General features: G+C 45.1%; 1 protein-coding gene across 1 annotated transcript in view; it reads left to right on the top strand.

Annotated features, from left to right (window-relative positions):
* The first annotated feature begins 1,193 nt into the window (after window positions 1–1,193).
* tmem63c (transmembrane protein 63C) overlaps window positions 1,194–19,532 on the top strand; it is a 228,636-nt gene continuing 210,297 nt past the window's right edge. The window contains exons 1-2 of the mRNA XM_072251616.1: window positions 1,194–1,397; window positions 12,684–12,763. Of these exons, the coding sequence (XP_072107717.1) occupies window positions 1,194–1,397; window positions 12,684–12,763 (284 nt within the window). The remainder of the gene's footprint in view (window positions 1,398–12,683; window positions 12,764–19,532) is intronic.

Below are 19,532 nucleotides of genomic sequence, written 5' to 3' on the forward strand. Positions count from 1 at the left end.
CTGGATAGATGGGTGGGATCCTTAATAATGCTAAAGGCCTGCATATGCTGCACTCCTAATAAAATGCCCCCAGTGGATAGTAGGGAGACCCCTATGATGCTCTCAGCCATTCTCATGGTCCTTTGTGGGCACTTCCAGTCTGATGCACAGCTGCTCCCATACCAAATGGAGATGCAACTTGTCAGGATGCTCTCAATGGTGTGCCTGTAAAATGCAGTTAAGATGGTGGGGAGGGGGGAGGGGAGCATTGCTTGTGGAGATGCTGCTGTGCCTTCTTGTTCATGGTGGTGATATTTAGAGACCAGGTGAGATCACCTGTGATGTGAACTCCAGGAACTTGGTGCTCTAAAAACTCTGTTTACAGAGGAGGTATGTGGACCTTCATACCGCACCCTCCCCCTTCTTATTCTGCTTCTTTCCACTTCCTTTCCACTTCCTTTCCAGTCCTGATGAAGTGTCTCAGCCCAAAACATCAATCACTTATTCCTCTCCATAGACCTGCTGAGTTCCTCCAGCATCAAATTTGTAAGATATGATCTCCTGTGCACAGGGCCATACTGAATTCCTCTAATCAACCAAAGTTTTTCCTGATTTATGTATGTTTTATCCCTCAGAATATTCTCCATTAACTTACCTATCATAGATGTTAGACTTACTAGTCTATATTTCCAAGGTTTTTCTTTACCATTTTCTTAAATAAAAGGCACAATATTCACTACCTTCTAATAATTCACTTATGGCTAATGGTGATGCAAGTATTTCAGCCGGGGATCCCACAATTTCTTCTCTAACCCTCCACAGTGTTGTTGGATATAGCTGGTCAAGCCTTAGAGATTCATTTTAAGGCATTCAACACCTCGCTCATTATATTGTGAACTTCCCCATGGATAGTGTGGATGGACATCGTGTTCAGGATGGAAGCACTGGGATTCTGTGTTGTACATTTCTGTGATTTTCTACTGGTCTGGCTACCTGGACTCACTCACGTTCCATATTGACATCTAGAACATAGAAGATAGAAAAATACAGGAAAAGGATACTTCCCAAAGTAGCTGTAGAAGACCATGGCGTGGAGTTTCTATGTCTCTGTACTGGTCTAGCTGCCCAGACTCACCCATGATCCATATTGACCTCCGTATAAAACATTTGTCTGCACAGGTACACCAGCTTGTGACGTTGGCAGTGGACTTTAGATGGACGGCTCTACACTCCAGCTTTCCCCACAAGCCCTAAGCAGCAGACCTGAACATAACCTGGGTTTCCTCAGCTTCCTCGACTCGCTGACCAATGAAACAGTGGAACATTGCTACAGTGCGCGATCCCATAGCACTGTCCTTCAGGGGCTGCCATTTGGAGGCGTTCCCACTGTACTTACCATTAATTTCATCCTCTGGCTGGTATGCATTTACTAATTTATTCTGGTTTGATCTGTTCTGGGTGTTCTGATAGAATAGGTTACAAAACCAAATACTGTAGATGTTAATGCAAAGTTAAGACAGAGAATTCTGACAACGCTCTGCAGGTTAGCAACATCTGTGGAGTAAAAATCAGAATTAATATTTCAGGTCAATGATCTTTTGTCAGTCCTACAGAATATTAATTCTATTTTCTACTCTGCAGATTATACCTCATTTGCTAAGTTTTCCAATATTTTTTGTTTTTCAATTACAATAATGTAGAACCCATGCCTGTCTTCAAGTATTATTAATGAATAAAATGTGGTTTGCACATTTGAACTGCTTGTAGCTGTTATCACTGGAAGTCCAGCTCATTGGGAAACGGACCATCTACCTCCTCATAACTTGTCTGATGTGCCCTATTGCAGTGTAGTGTTCTCATTATAAGACCATAAGACGTAGGAGCAGAATTAGGCCATTCGTCCCATTGGGTCTGCTCTTCCATTTGATCATGGCTTTTCCATTTCCCTCTTAATTCCATTCTCCCGCTTTCTCCCCGTAATCTTTCACGCCTTTACAAATCAAGAATCTATCAAGCTCTGCCTTAAAACACCCAATGACTTGGCCTCCACAGCCGCTTGTAGCAACGAATCACACAGATTCATCACCTTCTGGCTAAAGAAATTCATCCTCATCTTTGTTCTAAATGGACGCCTCTCCATTCTGAGGTTATGTGTTCTGGTCCTAGGCATTAGAAAACATCCTCTCCACATCCACTCTATCTAGGCCTTTCAATATTCAATAGGTTTCCATGAGATTCCGCCCCCCCCCATTGTTCTGAATTTCAGCAAGTACAGGCCCAGAGCCATCAAACACTCCTCAATGGTAAACCTTTCATTCCCGGAATCATTCTCGTGAACCTCCCTGGTACTCTCTCCAATCTCAACACATCATTTCTTAGATAAGGGGTCCAAAACTGCTCACAATACTCCATGAGGTCTTACCAGTGCCTTATAAAACTCAGCATTACATCCTTGCTTTCATATTCTAGGCCCCTCAAAATGAATGCTAACGTTGCATTTGTTTTACTCACTGCTGACTCAATATGCAAATTAACCTTTAGGGAATCCTTCATGAGGATTCCCATGCGTCTCAGTGACCCAAATTATAGTTTGGGTCAGCTGATCATGTCAAAGTCATTTTCCAACAGGAATTACATTTTCACTAATGTGAAAGACCTAGATAGAGTGGATGTGGAGAGAATATCTCCAAGTGGGGGAGTCTAAGACCAGAGGGCACAGCTTTAGAATAGAGGGCTGTCCATTTAGAACAGAGATGAGGAGGAATTTCTTCAGCCAGTGGGTGGTGAACCTGTGGAATTAGTTGCCACAATATGGCTGTGTAGGCCAGGTTATTAGGTATATTTAAGGCAGAGGTGCATAGGTTCTTGATTAGACAGGGTGTCAAAGATTACAGGGAGAAGACAGAAGAATGGGATTGAGAAGGATAATAAATTAACCATGATGAAATGGTGAAACAGACACGATGGGCCAAATGGCCTAATTCTGCTCCTAAATCTTATCGCTTGTGGTTAGAGTGGCATAACACCATAAATAAGACCTAGGAGCAGAATTAGGCCATTTGGCCCAGCGAGTTTGCTCTGCCACTTCATCACATCCATTTTCCTCTCAACCCTATTCTTCTGCCTTCTCTCTAATTTTTGACCATTTGATTATTCAAGAACTTATCAACCTTCACCTTAAATATGTCCAATGACTTGGCCTGCACTGTGGCAAAGAATTCCACTTATTCACCATCCTCGGGCTAAGGAAATCTTTTGTTCATCTCCGTTCTAAATGAGTGTTCTTCAATTCTGAAGCTGCGCTCGCTGGTCCTAGGTTCACCCACTATATGAACATCCTCGCCACATCTATTGTATCCAGACCTTTCAATATTTGATAAATTTCAACGTGATATCTCCTTGTTCTTCTAAATTCCAGCAAGTACAGAGGCAGGGCCATCAATTGCTCCTCATATATTAACTCTTTCATTCCTGGGATGATTCTCGTGAACCTCCTCTGGATTCTGTCCAACGCCAGTGCATAATTTCTTAAATAAGAAGCCTAAAACTGCTCACAATACTCCGTGGGGTATCATAAATGCTTATAAGACCTCAGCCATCAAAGTTGCTGGTGAACGCAGCAGGCCAGGCAGCATCTCTAGGAAGAGGTACAGTCGACGTTTCAGGCCGAGACCCTTCGTCAGGACTAACTGAAGGAAGAGTTAGTAAGAGATTTGAAAGTGGGAGGGGGAGGGGAGATCCAAAATGATAGGAGAAGACAGGAGGGCAAGGGATGGAGCCAAGAGCTGGACAGGTGATTGGCAAAGGGGATATGAGAGGATCATGGGACAGGAGGTCCGGGGAGAAAGACAGGTGGGGGGGGGACCCAGAGGATGGGCAAGGGGTATAGTCAGAGGGGCAGGGGGAGAAAAAGGAGAGTGAGAGAAAGAATGTGTGTATAAAAATAAATAACGGATGGGGTACGAGGGGGAGGTGGGGCATTAGCGGAAGTTAGAGAAGTCGATGTTCATGCCATCAGGTTGGAGATGGAATATAAGATGTTGTTCCTCCAACCTGAGTGTGGCTTCATCTTTACAGTAGAGGAGGCCATGGATAGACATGTCAGAATGGGAATGGGATGTGGAATTAAAATGTGTGGCCACTGGGAGATCCTGCTTTCTCTGGCGGACAGAGCGTAGGTGTTCAGCAAAGCGGTCTCCCAGTCTGCGTCGGGTCTCGCCAATATATAGAAGGCCACATCGGGAGCACCGAACGCAGTATATCACCCCAGCCAACTCACAGATGAAGTGTCACCTCACCTGGAAGGACTGTTTGGGGCCCTGAATGGTGGTGAGGGAGGAAGTGTAAGGGCATGTGTAGCACTTGTTCCGCTTACAAGGATAAGTGCCAGGAGGGAGATCAGTGGGGAGGGATGGGGGGGACGAATGGACAAGGGAGTCGCATAGGGAGAGATCCCTGCGGAAAGCAGTGGGGGGGGAGGGAAAGATGTACTTAGTGGTGGGATCCCATTGGAGGTGGCAGAAGATACGGAGAATAATATGTTGGACCCGGAGGCTGGTGGGGTGGTAGGTGAGGACCAGGGGAATCCTATTCCTAGTGGGGTGGCAGGAGGATGGAGTGAGAGCAGATGTGAGTGAAATGTGGAAGATGCGTTTGAGAGCAGAGTTGATAGTGGAGGAAGGGAAGCCCCTTTCTTTAAAAAAGGAGGACACCTCCCTCGTCCTGGAATGAAAAGCCTCATCCTGAGAGCAGATCCCCTTTGCCAATCACCTGTCCAGCTCTTCGCTCCATCCCTCCCCCTCCTGTCTTCTCCTATCATTTTGGATCTCCCCCTCCCCCTCCCACTTTCAAATCTTTTACTAACTCTTCCTTCAGTTCGTCCTGACGAAGGGTCTCGGCCTGAAACGTCGACTGTACCTCTTCCTAGAGGTGTTGCTTGGCCTGCTGCGTTCACCAGCAACTTTGATGTGTCTTGCTTGAATTTCCAGCATCTGCAGAATTCCTGTTGTTTAAGACCTCAGCATTGCGTTCTTGCTTTTGTATTCTAGTCCTCTCGAAATGAATGCTAACATGGCATTTGCATTTCTTACCACAGACTCAGCCTGCAAGTTAACCTTTAGGGAATCCTGCACAAGGACACCCAAGTCCCCCTGCACCTCTGATTTTTGAATTTTCTCCCCATTTACAAAGAAGTCAGTGTCTTTATTCCCATGCACTCCCCTACATTATATTCCATCTGCGACTTCTTTCTCCCAACCTATCCAACTCCTTCCGCAGACACCCCAAACACTACCTGCCCTTGTATCATCAGCAAACTTGGCCATGAAGCCATCAACTCCTTCACCCAAACCTTTGACATACAATATGAAAAGCAGTTCCAACAGCAAGTATAGGGCTTTCCGGGGAGTGAGAGTGTGGTGAGGGATTTTGGGGAGTGGGAGGTGGTGAGGGATTCCGGGAAGTGGGAGTGTGGTGAGGGATTCCGGGAGTGGGAGGGGGATGTTCCAGGAAGTGGGTGGGTGTTTCCGGGGAGTGAATGGGGATCCAGGGAGTGGGAGGGGTGCTGGGGGGTTCCGAGGAGTGGGAAGGAGTGTGGGGGATTGTAGGGTGTGGGAGGGTGTGTGTGTATGTATAGGGGGTTTCCGGAAGGTGAGAAGGAGTGTAGCAACTGGGTTTCTGGAGTGTGGAAGGGAATGTGAGGCTTGTGTGGACTCGGATGCCTGTGTTAACCAAACCTTCTATGAGTGAATGGGAGATCTTGAAACTGCACTCATTAAACCAGAAGCCGATTTGCCAGCTTTCTGAATAGCCAGGTCATAAAAACAACAGCTAAATGAAACAATGTTGCTCTGGAACCAAGCTACAAAGCACAGTACATATATCACACACAGACATAAAATAATATTAACAGATACAAAATATTCTGTATTTGTAAAAGTTGACATAAAGTGCATATACAGCATATAGTTAAATATACAACATTATAATAGACAATACGTGCAGGAATAGGCCATTCGGCCCTTTGAGCCAGCACCGCCATTCGCTGTGATCATGGATGATCATCCACAATCAGTACCCCGTTCCTGCCTTACCATACCATAGAACCATAGAAACTACAGCATAGAAACAGGCCTTTTGGCCCTTCTTGGCTGTGCCGAACCGTTTTCTGCCTAGTCCCACTGACCTGCACACTGACCATATCCCTCCATACACCTCCCATCCATGTATCTGTCCAATTTATTCTTAAATGTTAAAAAAGAACCCGCATTTACCACCTCGTCTGGCAGCTCATTCCATACTCCCAGGCAGCTCATTCCATACACCCACCACTCTCTGCGTGAAGAAGCCCTCGCTAATGTTCCCTTTAAACATTTCCCTCCTCACCCTTAACCCATGTCCTCTGGTTTTTTTCTCCCCTTGCCTCAGTGGAAAAAGCCTGCTTGCATTCACTCTATCTATACCCATCATAATTTTATATACCTCTATCAAATCTCCCCTCATTCTTCTACGCTCCAGGGAATAAAGTCCTAACCTATTCAATCTTTCTCTGTAACTGAGTTTCTCAAGTCCCGGCAACATCCTTGTAAACCTTCTCTGTACTCTTTCAACCTTATTTATATCCTTCCTGTAATTTGGTGACCAAAACTGGACACAATACTCCAGATTTGGCCTCACCAATGCCTTATACAACCTCATCATAACATTCTAGCTCTTATACTCAATACTTTGATTAATAAAGGCCAATGTACCAAAAGCTCTCTTTAGGACCCTATCTACCTGTGACGCCACTTTTAGGGAATTTTGTATCTGTATTCCCAGATCCCTCTGTTCTACTGCACTCCTCAGTGCCTTACCATTAACCCTGTATGTTCTACCTTGGTTTGTCCTTCCAATGTGCAATACCTCACACTTGTCTGTATTAAACTCCATCTGCCATTTTTCAGCCCATTTTTCCAGCTGGTCCAAGTCCCTCTGCAGGCTCTGAAAACCTTCCTCACTGTCTACTACACCTCCAATCTTTGTATCATCAGCAAATTTGCTGATCCAATTTACCACATTATAGAAACAGAGAAACATAGAAAATAGGTGCAGGAGTAGGCCATTCGGCCCTTCGAGCCTGCACCGCCATTTATTATGATCATGGCTGATCATCCAACTCAGAACTCCGCCCCAGCCTTCCCTCCATACCCCCTGACCCCCGTAGCCAAAAGGGCCATATCTAACTCCCTCTTAAATATAGCCAATGAACTGGCCTCAACTGTTTCCTGTGGCAGAGAATTCCACAGATTCACCACTCTCTGTGTGAAGAAGTTTTTCCTAATCTCGGTCCTAAAAGGCTTCCCCTCTATCCTCAAACTGTGGCCCCTCGTTCTGGACTTCCCCAACATCGGGAACAATCTTCCTGCATCTAGCCTGTCCAATCCCTTTAGGATCTTATACGTTTCAATCAGATCCCCCCTCAATCTTCTAAATTCCAACGAGTACAAGCCCAGTTCATCCAGTCTTTCTTCATATGAAAGTCCTGCCATCCCAGGAATCAATCTGGTGAACCTTCTTTGTACTCCCTCTATGGCAAGGATGTCTTTCCTCAGATTAGGGGACCAAAACTGCACACAATACTCCAGGTGTGGTCTCACCAAGGCCTTGTACAACTGCAGTAGTACCTCCCTGCTCCTGTACTCGAATCCTCTCGCTATAAATGCCAGCATACCATTCGCCTTTTTCACCACCTGCTATACCTGCATGCCCACTTTCAATGACTGGTGTATAATGACACCCAGGTCTCGTTGCACCTCCCCTTTTCCTAATCGGCCACCATTCAGATAATAATCTGTTTTCCTATTTTTGCCACCAAAGTGGATAACTTCACATTTATCCACATTAAATTGCATCTGCCATGAATTTGCCCACTCACCCAACCTATCCAAGTCACCCTGCATCCTCTTAGCATCCTCCTCACAGCTAACACTGCCACCCAGCTTCGTGTCATCCGCAAACTTGGAGATGCTGCATTTAATTCCCTCATCCAAGTCATTAATATATATTGTAAACAACTGGGGTCCCAGCACTGAGCCTTGCGGTACCCCACTAGTCACCGCCTGCCATTCTGAAAAGGTCCCGTTTATTCCCACTCTTTACTTCCTGTCTGCTAACCAATTCTCCACCCACACCAATACCTTACCCCCAATACCGTGTGCTTTAAGTTTGCACACTAATCTCCTGTGTGGGACCTTGTCAAAAGCCTTTTGAAAATCCAAATATACCACATCCACTGGTTCTCCCCTATCCACTCTACTAGTTACATCCTCAAAAAATTCTACGAGATTCGTCAGACATGATTTTCCTTTCACAAATCCATGCTGACTTTGTCCGATCATTTCACCGCTTTCCAAATGTGCTGTTATCACATCCTTGATAACTGACTCCAGCAGTTTCCCCACCGCCGACGTTAGGCTAACCGGTCTATAATTCCCCGGTTTCTCTCTCCCTCCTTTTTTAAAAAGTGGAGTTACATTAGCCACCCTCCAATCCTCAGGAACTAGTCCAGAATCTAACGAGTTTTGAAAAATTATCACTAATGCATCCACTATTTCTTGGGCTACTTCCTTAAGCACTCTAGGATGCAGACCATCTGGCCCTGGGGATTTATCTGCCTTCAATCTCTTCAATTTACCTAACACCACTTCCCTACTAACATGTATTTCGCTCAGTTCCTCCATCTCACTGGACCCTCTGTCCCCTACTATTTCTGGAAGATTATTTATGTCCTCCTTAGTGAAGACAGAACCAAAGTAATTATTCAATTGGTCTGCCATGTCCTTGCTCCCCATAATCAATTCACCTGTTTCTGTCTGCAGGGGACCTACATTTGTCTTTACCAGTCTTTTCCTTTTTACATATCTATAAAAGCTTTTACAGTCTGTTTTTATGTTCCTTGCCAGTTTTCTCTCATAATCTTTTTTCCCCTTCCTAATTAAGCCCTTTGTTCTCCTCTGCTGAACTCTGAATTTCTCCCAGTCCTCAGGTGAGCCACTTTCTCTGGCTAATTTGTATGCTTCTTCTTTGGAATTGATACTATCCCTAATTTCTCTTCCAGATCATTCATCCAGATCATTGATATAGATGACAAATGACAATGGACCCAGCACTGATCCCTGTGGCACACCACTAGTCACAGGCCTCTCTGCTACCACCCTTTGGCTTCTTCCGTTGAGCCAATGTCTAATCCAATTTACCACCTCTCCACGTATACCTAGCGACTGAATTTTCCTAACTAACCTCCCGTGCGGGACCTTGTCAAAGGCCCATGTAGACAATATCCACTGCCTTCCTTTCATCCACTTTCCTGGTAACCTCCTCAAAAAACTCCAATAGATTGGTCAAACATGACCTACCACACACAAAGCCATGTTGACTCTCCCTAATAAGTCCCTGTCTATCCAAATGCTTGTAGATTCTGTCTCTAAGTACTCCCTCCAATAACTTACCTACTACCGACGTTAAACTTACCGGCCTATAATTTCCCGGATTACTTTTCGATCCTTTTTTAAACAACGGAACAACATGAGCCACTCTCCAATCCTCCGGCACCTCATCCGTAGACAGCGACATTTTAAATATTTCTGCTGGGGCCCCCGCAATTTCAACACTAGTCTCCTCCAAGGCCCGAGGGAACACCCTGTCAGGTCCCGGCGATTTATCCACTTTAATTTTCCTCAAGACAGCAAGCACCTCCTCCTTTTCAATCTGTACAGTTTCCATGATCTCACTACTTGATTCCCTTAATTCCATAGACTTCTTTAGTAAATACAGACGCAAAAAACCTATTTAAGATTTCCCCCATTTCCTTTGGTTCCGCACGTAGCCGACCACTCTGATCTTCAAGAGGACCAATTTTATCCCTTACAATCCTTTTGCTCTTAATATACCTGTAAAAGCTCTTTGGATTATCCTTCACTTTGACTGCCAAGGCAACCTCATGTCTTCTTTTAGCCCTCCTGATTACTTTCTTAAGTATTTTCTTGCACTTCTTATACTCCTGAAACACCTGATTTACTCCCTGTTTCCTATACATTTCATACAACTCCCTGTTCTTCTTTATCAGAGTTGCAATATCCCTTGAGAACCAAGGTTCCTTATTCCTATTTACTTTGCCTTTAATCCTGACAGGAACATACAAACTCTGCACTCTCAAGATTTCTCCTTTGAAGGCTTCCCACCTACCGATCACATCTTTGCCAGAGAACAACCTGTCCCAATCCACGCTTTTTAGAACCTTTTTCATTTCTTCAAATTTGGCCTTCTTCCAGTTCAGAACCTCAACCTAGGACCAGATCTATCCTTGTCCATGATCAAATTGAAACTAATGGTGTTATGATCACTGGAACCAAAGTGCTCCCCTACACAGACTTCCGTCATTTGTCCTAACTCGTTTCCTAACAGGAGATCCAATATTGCAATCTCTCTAATTGGTCCCTCTATATATTGATTTAGAAAACTTTCCTGAACACATTTTACAAACTCTAAACAATCTAGACCCCTAACAGTATGGGAATCCCAATCAATATATGGAAAATTAAAATCCTCTACCACCACAACTTTATGTTTCCTGCAGTTGCCTGCTATCTCTCTGCAGATTTGCTCTTCCAAGTCTCGTTGACTATTGGATGGTCTGTAATACAATCCCACTAATGTGGCCATACCTTTCCTGTTTCTCAGCTCCACCCATAGAGACTCAGTAGACAAGCCCTCTAATCTGTCCGGCCTGAGCACTGCTGTAATATTTTCCCTAACAAGCAATGCTACTCCCCCACCTTTCATTCCTCTGCCTCGATCACATCTGAAACATCGGAACCCTGGAATATTAAGCTGCCAGTCCTGCCCCTCCTGTAGCCAAGTTTCACTAATTGCTATAACGTCATAATTCCACGTGTCAATCCACGCCCTCAACTCATCCACCTTCCCCGCAATACTCCTAGCATTGAAATATATACAGCTCAGAAGATTTTTACCACCACTCACAACCTTTCTATTTGCGGATTTGCTTGAACTTTTAACATCATTTATTTTCACCCCGCCACACTGTCAGCTCTGGCACTCTGGTTCCCATCCCCCTACAAATCTAGTTTAAAGCCTCCCCAATAGCACTAACAAACCTCCCTGAAAGGATATTGGTCCCCCTGTAGTTCAAGTGTAACCCGTCTCTCTTGTACAGGTCCCACCTGCCCCAGAAGAGGTCCCATGTACTTCTCCCCATGTCCCTTGACTCCACTATCTTTAAGGGCTCTATCTAACTCTTTCTTGAAAGCATCCAGAGAATTGGCTTCCACTGCCTTCTGAGGCAGAGCATTCCACAGATCCACAGCTCTCTGGGTGAAAAATAATGCTACTGGCACTGTCATAGTGTGTAATCAGAGGTAGCAGGGTGTTCAAGGATGGCAAGGTTAGGGATATTGCTCCTCCTAAGCAAGAGGAAATCAAATGTATATGGAATGAGCTGTCAGAGGAAGTGGTTGCGACAAGTACAATAGTATCATTTGAAAAGTTTTTGGATAGGTACATGTAGGAACGCATGAGATATATGGGCCAAATGCAGGAAATTGGTACTAGCCAGCAAGGTCCAGTTGGGATGAAGGGCCTGTAACTGTGCGGTATCGCTTTGTGACTCTATGACTCTCTCTATAACTGTCCTGTGGCACAAGAGAGATCAGCCTGGGCACCAGTCTTCCTCAGCAAAGCCTAGAAAGCCTTCATAAACTCCACAGTTGGTTGAACCCAGTAGATTTGCTTTTCGAGAGCTGGTGGAGGGAAGCAGTTAGTTCAGCACAACAACCAAGCGGTTGTTAGGTTCTCCCACAGATCCAAGGAGACAGAACCGTATTAAAGGAGTGGATCAAGTCACCTTTTCTCTGTGGATCTGTGATGAAGGAGCTGTCTTTGACCAGCAGCTATACTCCTTGACCAGTACTTTATGTATGACAGGCCCTTCAACCCATTCAACAGATGCAATCATCTGTTTGAACTTCTTCCATCTGGCAGATGTTATAAGATTTTCCATGCCGGCACTTCCAGACTGAAAAATAGTTTTTTCCCCAGAGCTATAATTGCTCTGAACCAATCGATCAAGCATTATCCATAAATTTGTTATATTGCTACTTTAATACTGGTTTTATGGTTGTTGGTTGTACTGGCTGGTTACTTGATTTTATTTATTGTTTATTTATTTTATTTGTTGTTTTATAGCATTGAGTATGGGAGTTGCAAACTCATTTTCGCTGTATTGGTGCATGACAAATTGTACTATGCAATGATAATAAAGATATTTCATTTCATTTCATTCCGTCCATGCCAACCTAATCTTCTTCCTTGTCTTTAACCATATCCCCCATTATATACCTATCCAAGCTGCTCTCAAATGTTATAGTTGAACCCAGATCCACCACTTCCACTGTCGTTCGTTACACTCTCACACCACCTGCTGAGTGAAGAAGTTTGGCTTTTGATACTGAATCACCTGATCATGAAATCATTTGAAATTCTGAGTTGGTGAGGTAAATACTGGATTCTGTATTTGGTTTTGAGCCCAGTTTGAGTGGGATTGGCTTGGTATTCAGACATCACCTGTCACAGTGGGCTAACTTACAGGGCCTGATGCCTGTGTATGTTGGGAGAGATGTTAATGCCAGACTATATCTTGATTTCAGGTGCTATTGTTCATATTCTCCTGCCTCCGGAAAGCTGCCTGGGACTATGGACGACTGGCTCTACTGATGGACAATGACAGGTTCTTTCCCTTCTGTTTACCTATCTATCTCCCGTAAATACCTCCCTTATCTACTGTACCTCCCATAAATACCTCCCCTATCTACTGTACCTCCTGTATCTTAGTCCCCTATCTACCTCCAATATTCAAGTCCAACTCCTCAATTCATGCACTGGATTTTCTGGTCCTTTCAGCATGCTCCCAGTACCTGTTCACAGGGAGTATTCCAGCTGGAGGCTCTGTGTTAGAAGATAGAACAACAATACAGAACAGGAACAGGAATAGGCCCTTTGGCCCAAAATGTCCATCCTGACCCTATTGTTCATCTAACTCTTCTCATAGTCTGTTTCCTGTTCTCCACTTGTTCATGTAAATAGAAGCTCTGGTATTGACAAGAGTTTTGGGATAGAACAGCACATCAGTCCAGATCAATACCTGATGTGTTGTCTTACCTCATTCCTTTCTTTACCCATCCTACACTATCAATAGCACTCGTAATTTTATATGCCTTTTTGTCTCCACTCAGGGAAGACAGACCCTGCTTGTTTAATCTCACCTGATTACTTAAACCCTCCAAATAAAGCAACATCCTTATGAATCTTTACTGTACCTTCTCCAGGTGAATCATGTATGCCCTGTTGTAGCCAGAACTATACACAATATTCCAGTGAAATGTAACCATGCTGTCCTAACTTTAATAGTCAATGCCTCAGCCAATGTAGGTGATGCATTCTTGTGTGTTTTTGTTGTGTTCTTTTTATATTGTATTACTTATTTTGTTTTCTTTTACATTTCTGTACTGATGTATGTCAATAAACAATCTTGAATCTTGACTTGACTATAAGGGTTATCACCACCCTACGACCTGTATTCACATTTTTAAGAAACTATCTATGCACTTGTATGTTAAAGTCTTTCTGTTCAGCATCACTCCCCAAGGCTCTGCTGTTCTCTTTCAGATCTCCCCAGTTTAACTTCCCCATAATTTCATGCTTACTCAAGTAGACTCCCTCTGCCATTCCCTTGTCTACTTTTCCAGTTGATCCATGTCCTGTTGTACGTGGACTATGGAACAATATAGAATAGAAGTAGGCCTTTTGGCCCATGGAATCTGGGTTGGCTCTGATGCCAAATTAAACTGCACATCTGCCTGTTTGTGGTCTATATTCCTCAATTCCCTGCCAAGAACCATTTGATCGAGCCCTGGTTAAACTGGAGTCAGTGAGAGTCACTTTGCTGGTTGGAATCATACCTCATTCAGGGGAAGATGGCTGTGGTGGTTTATTTTATTTAGAGATACAGTGTGAAAAATGCTCTTCCAGCCCTTCAAGCTGCAAAACCCAGCAACACCCGACAACCCCTGATTTAACCTTAAACTAGAAAAGTGGAAAGCGGCCAGTGAAAGGAGTGGAGCTTTGAGGCTTTGACGAGACGAGGCAGAGGATGAGCTTGCTCGCAGTTAGTCTTTACAATGTCTCCTGAGACGGTGATGTGCCTCTCATGTTAGATGTGGCAGTCTTGGGGGAACGCCCCTCTCCCACAGAGTCACATCTGCCAGAAGTGCATACGGCTGGGCGATCTGGAAGACCATGTAAGGAATCTGGAGCAGCTGGATGACCTCCGATTCATAAGGGAGAATGAGGCAGTCATATATGAGAGCTACAGGGAGGTAGTCAGACCTAGGCTATCGGAAGCAGGTCGTTGGGTGACAGTCAGAGGAGGGAAAGGGAAGGTGAGCAGACAGGTAGTGCAGAGCACCCCTGTAGCCATTCCCCTGAATAATAAGTTTACCGTCCTGGATACTGTTGATGAGGACGACCGACCAGGTATGGGCCATGGTGGCAGGGCCTCTGGCATTGAGTCTGACCCTGTGGTGCAGAAGGGTGGGATGGAGAAGAGGAGAGCTGTCGACATTGGAGATTCTATAGTCAGGGGAGCAGACAGGAGATTTTGTGGATGTGAGAAGGACACCCGCATGGTTTGTTGCCTCCCGGGTGCCAGGGTCTGGGATGTCTCTGACCGAGTGCACAACATCCTAGTATGAGAGGGAAAGCAACCAGAAGTCATGATACATGTTGGTACCAACGACATAGGCAGGAAGAGGGATGAGGTCCTGAAGTGTGAATTTCGGGAACTAGGCTGAAGGCTGAAGAACAGGACCTCAAGGGTGGCGTTCTCAGGATTGCTGCCAGTGCTACGTGACAGTGATGGGTAAGAATTGGAGGAGATGGCAGTTGAATGTGTGTCTGAGGAGTTGAGGCAGGGAGCAGGGTTTTAGATTTTTGGATAATTGGGATCTCTTCTGGGGAAGGTGGGACTTGTACAGATTGGATGGGTTGCACTTGAACTCGAGGGGGAGCAATATCCTTGCAGGTAGGTTTGCTAGCATGGTTCGGGAGGGTTTAAACTAATTTGCAAGGGGGATGGGACCCGGAGTGATAGAGCAGTGAAAGAAGTGCATGGAGTAAAGCCAGATCTAACATTTAGAGAGGCTTTGAGGAAAGAGAAGCAGAATAAAAGGTGTAAAGGTAGTAAGGTAGAAGGGCTGAAGTGTGTGTACCTCAATGCAAGAAGCATCAGGAACAAAGGTGATGAACTGAGAGCTTGGATACGTACATGGAATTATGATGTAGTGGCCATTACAGAGACTTGGCTGGCACCAGGGCAGGAATGGATTCTCAATATTCCTGGATTTCAGTGCTTTAAAAGAGATAGAGAGGGCAGAAAAAGGGGAGGAGGGGATACTCTCTAAACCAGGCAGCATCCTGGTAAATCTCCTCTGTACCCTTTCCAATGCTTCCACATCCTTCCTATAGTGAGACGACCAGAACTGGACACAGTACTCCAAGTGTGGCCTAACCAGAGTTTTATGGAGCTACATCATTACCGCGCGACTCTCAAACTCTATCCCTCAACTTATGAAAGCTGACACCCCATAAGCTTTCTTAACTACCTTATCTACCTGTGAGGCAACTTTCAGGGATCTGTGGACATGTACCCCCAGATCCCTTTGTTCCACCACACTACCAGGTATCCTGCCATTTACTTTGTACTCTGCCTTGGAGTTTGTCCTTCCAAAGTGTACCACCTCACACTTCTCCAGGTTGAACTCCATCTGCCACTTCTCAGCCCACTTAAGGCACTGGTGAGACCTCACTTAGAGTACTGTGGGCAGTATTGGTCTCCTTATTTAAGGAAGGATGTGCTGATGTTGGAGAGGGTACAGAGAAGACTCACTAGAATGATTCCGGGAATGAGAGGGTTAACATATGAGGAACATTTGTCCGCTCTTGGACTGTACTCCTTGGAGTGTAGAAGAATGAGGGGAGACCGCATAGAAACATTTCGAATAGTTACAGTCATAGTCATACTTTGACTGTTGAAAGGCATGGACAGAGTGGATGTGGCAAAGTTGTTTCCCATGATGAGGGAGTCTAGTACGAGAGGGCATGACTTAAGGATTGAAGGGCGCCCATTCAGAACAGAAATGCGAAGAAATTTTTTTAGTCAGCGGGTGGTGAATCTATGGAATTTGTTGCCACGGGCAGCAGTGGAGGCCAAGTCATTGGGTGTATTTAAGGCAGAGATTGATAGGTATCTGAGTAGCCAAGGCTTCAAAGGTTATGGGGAGAAGGCGGGGGAGTGGGACTAAATGGGAGAATAGATTCAGCTCATGATAAAATGGCGGAGCAGACTTGATGGGCCGAATGTCCGACTTCTGCTCCTTTGTCTTATGGTCTTATGGTCTTTTGCATCCTATCAATGTCTCTCTGCAACCTTCAACAATTTATCCTAGTAGCCAGGGCGTCAAAGGTTATGGTGAGAAGGTGGGGGAGTGGGACTAAATGGGAGAATGGATCAGCTCATGATAAAATGGCAGAGCAGACTCGATGGGCCGAATGGCTGACTTCTGCTCCTTTGTCTTATGGTTTTATCCACAACACGACCAACCTTTGTGTCGTCTGCAAACTTGCCAACCCACCCTTCTGCCCCGACATCCAGGTCGTTAATAAAAATCACGAAAAGTAGAGGTCCCTGAACCAATCCTTGTAGGACACCACTAGTCACAACTCTCCAATCCAAATGTACTCCCTCCACCACGACCCTCACCTTCTGCTTTCTGCAGGCAAGCCAATTCTGAATCCAGCTGGCCAAACTTCCCTGGATCCCATGCCTTCTGACTTTCTGAATAAGCATACAGTGTGGAAACTTGTCAAATGTCTTACTAAAATCCATGTAGATCACATCCACTGCACTACCCTCATCTATATGCCTGGTCACCTCCTCAAAGAACTCTGTCAGGCTTGTTAGACACGATCTGCCCTTCACAAAGCCATGCTGACTGTCCCTGATCAGCATGATTCTCTAAATGCCCATAGATCCTATCTCTAAGAATCTTTTCCAACAGCTTTCACACCACAGTCGTAAGGCTCACTGGTCTATAATTACCCAGACTATCCCTACTACCTTTTTTGAATAAGGGGACAACGTTCTAGCCAGAGGCTCAGCAATCTCTTCCCTCACCTCGTGGGGCAGCCTGGGGGATATTCCGTCAGGCCCCAGGGACTTACCGATCGTAATGTATTTTAACAACTCCAACACCTCCTCCTCCTTAATATCAACATGCTCCAGAACATCAACCTCACTCATATTGTCCTCACCGTCATCAAGTTCCCTCTCATTGGTGAATACCGAAGAGAAGTATTCATTGAGGACCTCGCTCACTTCCACAGCCTCCAGGCACATCTTCCCACCTTTATCTCTAATCGGTCCTACCTTCACTCCTGTCATCCTTTTTTTTTTCACATAAGTGAAGAATGCCTTGGGGTTTTCCTTTACCCTACTTGCCAAGGCCTTCTCATGCCCCCTTCTTGCTCTTCTCAGCCCCTTCTTAAGCTCCTTTCTTGCTTCCCTATATTCCTCAATAGACCCATCTGATCCTTGCTTCCTAAACCTCATGTATGCTGCCTTCTTCCACCTAACTAGATTTTCCACCTCACTTGTCACCCATGGTTCCTTCATCCTACCATTCTTTATCTTCGTCACCGGGACAAATTTATCACTAACATCCTGCAAGACATCTCTAAACATCGACCACATGTCCATAATACATTTCCCTGCAAAAACATCATCCCAATTCACACCCGCAAGTTCTAGCCTTATAGCCTGATAATTTGCCCTTCCCCAATTAAAAATTTTCCTGTCCTGTCTGATTCTATCCTTTTCCATGATAATGCTAAAGGCCAGGGAGCGGTGGTCACTGTCCCCCAGATGCTCACCCACTGGGAGATCTGTGACCTGACCTGGTTCATTACCTAGTACTAGATCTAGTATGGCATTCCCCCTAGTTGGCCTGTCCACATACTGTGACAGGAATCTGTCCTGGACACACTTAACAAACTCTGCCCCATCTAAACCCTTGGAACTAATCAGGTGCCAATCAATATTAGGGAAGTTAAAGTCACCCATGATAGCAACCCTGTTATTTTTGCACCTTTCCAAAATCTGCCTCCCAATCTGCTCCTCTGTATCTCTGCTGCTACCAGGAGACCTATAGAATACCCCCAATAGAGTAACTGCTCCCTTCCTGTTACACCCTTTATTCTGCTTCTCTTTCCTCAAAGCCTCTTTATATGTTAGATCTTTGTGGCGAAGATTGTCATGCGGATGACACGAAGGTAGTTTGAGGGATAGTTAGTTTTGAGGAAATAGAAAGGTTACAGAAGGACTTAGACAGATTAGGAGAATGGGCAAATAAGTGGCAGATGAAAGACAGTGTCGGGAATTGTATGGACATGCACTTTTGTAAATGAAATAAAAGCATATACTATTTTCTAAGTAGAGAGAAAATTATAAAATCTCAAGTCCATAGGGACTTGGGTGTCCTTGTGCAGGATTCTCTAAAGGTTAATTTGCAGGTTGAGTCTGTGATAAGGAAGGAAAATGTGATGTTAGCATTCATTTCAAGAGGAATAGAATATAAAAGCAAGGATGTAATGTTGAGGCTTTAAAAACACTGGTAAGGCCTGACTCAGAGTATTGTAAGCTATTTTGGACCCTTTATTTGAGAAAGGATGTGCTGTCATTGGAGAGGGTTCAGAGGAGGTTCACGAGAATGATTCTAAACATATCTAAGTTTAGCCCTTCGTCATCGATGAAGACCTCGACACTATTGGTACTTTTTACGAGGTTGAGTTGCTAGCTTGACGCTCAACCCAGCATGGATGGAAAGCGTGCAAGGGAACCGGCTGGAGTTGAACCTGGGACCTCTCGCCCCGAAGTCCAGCACTGTTGCCACCATGCTGCTAGCCGGCTTTTGATGATAATAGTGTTGAGACTAGCACCTGATTTGGATTTAAGTGAGGGAGAGTTGCAGGTCTCACTCTCTCTTCCCAATTTCTATCTGGATCCAGTGGCAAGACAAAAGTCGAGACGGCTAGAGATGGGACTAGGTGCAGTGGATGACCAGGACAACTTCTGTGTCTTGTCCTGCTCTACACATTCTACAACACTTGCAGAGACTGCCTTCTTGACCGTTGGACCTTCCATTGGTCTTGTCCGCTCAATCTGCCGGAGTCTGTCTTCACATGCTGGGATAGACAACTCCCTATCTCACCAAGGGTTTGAGACCTGCCGGCTACCCTCACCTGGTTTAGCCAGTTTGTTGAAGCCATTGCCCAGGGTGTGGCCCCTGTCGCATGCAAACAGCTACAGGGAGCCACAGGTGAGAGCTGAGTGCCAGGTGGGGACCAAAGGTGGGCTAACTGCCTTAAAAAGGACGTGACATGTT

The sequence above is a fragment of the Mobula birostris genome, chromosome 1 (assembly GCF_030028105.1).
Source record: "Mobula birostris isolate sMobBir1 chromosome 1, sMobBir1.hap1, whole genome shotgun sequence".
In the NCBI taxonomy this organism is placed as follows: domain Eukaryota; kingdom Metazoa; phylum Chordata; class Chondrichthyes; order Myliobatiformes; family Myliobatidae; genus Mobula; species Mobula birostris.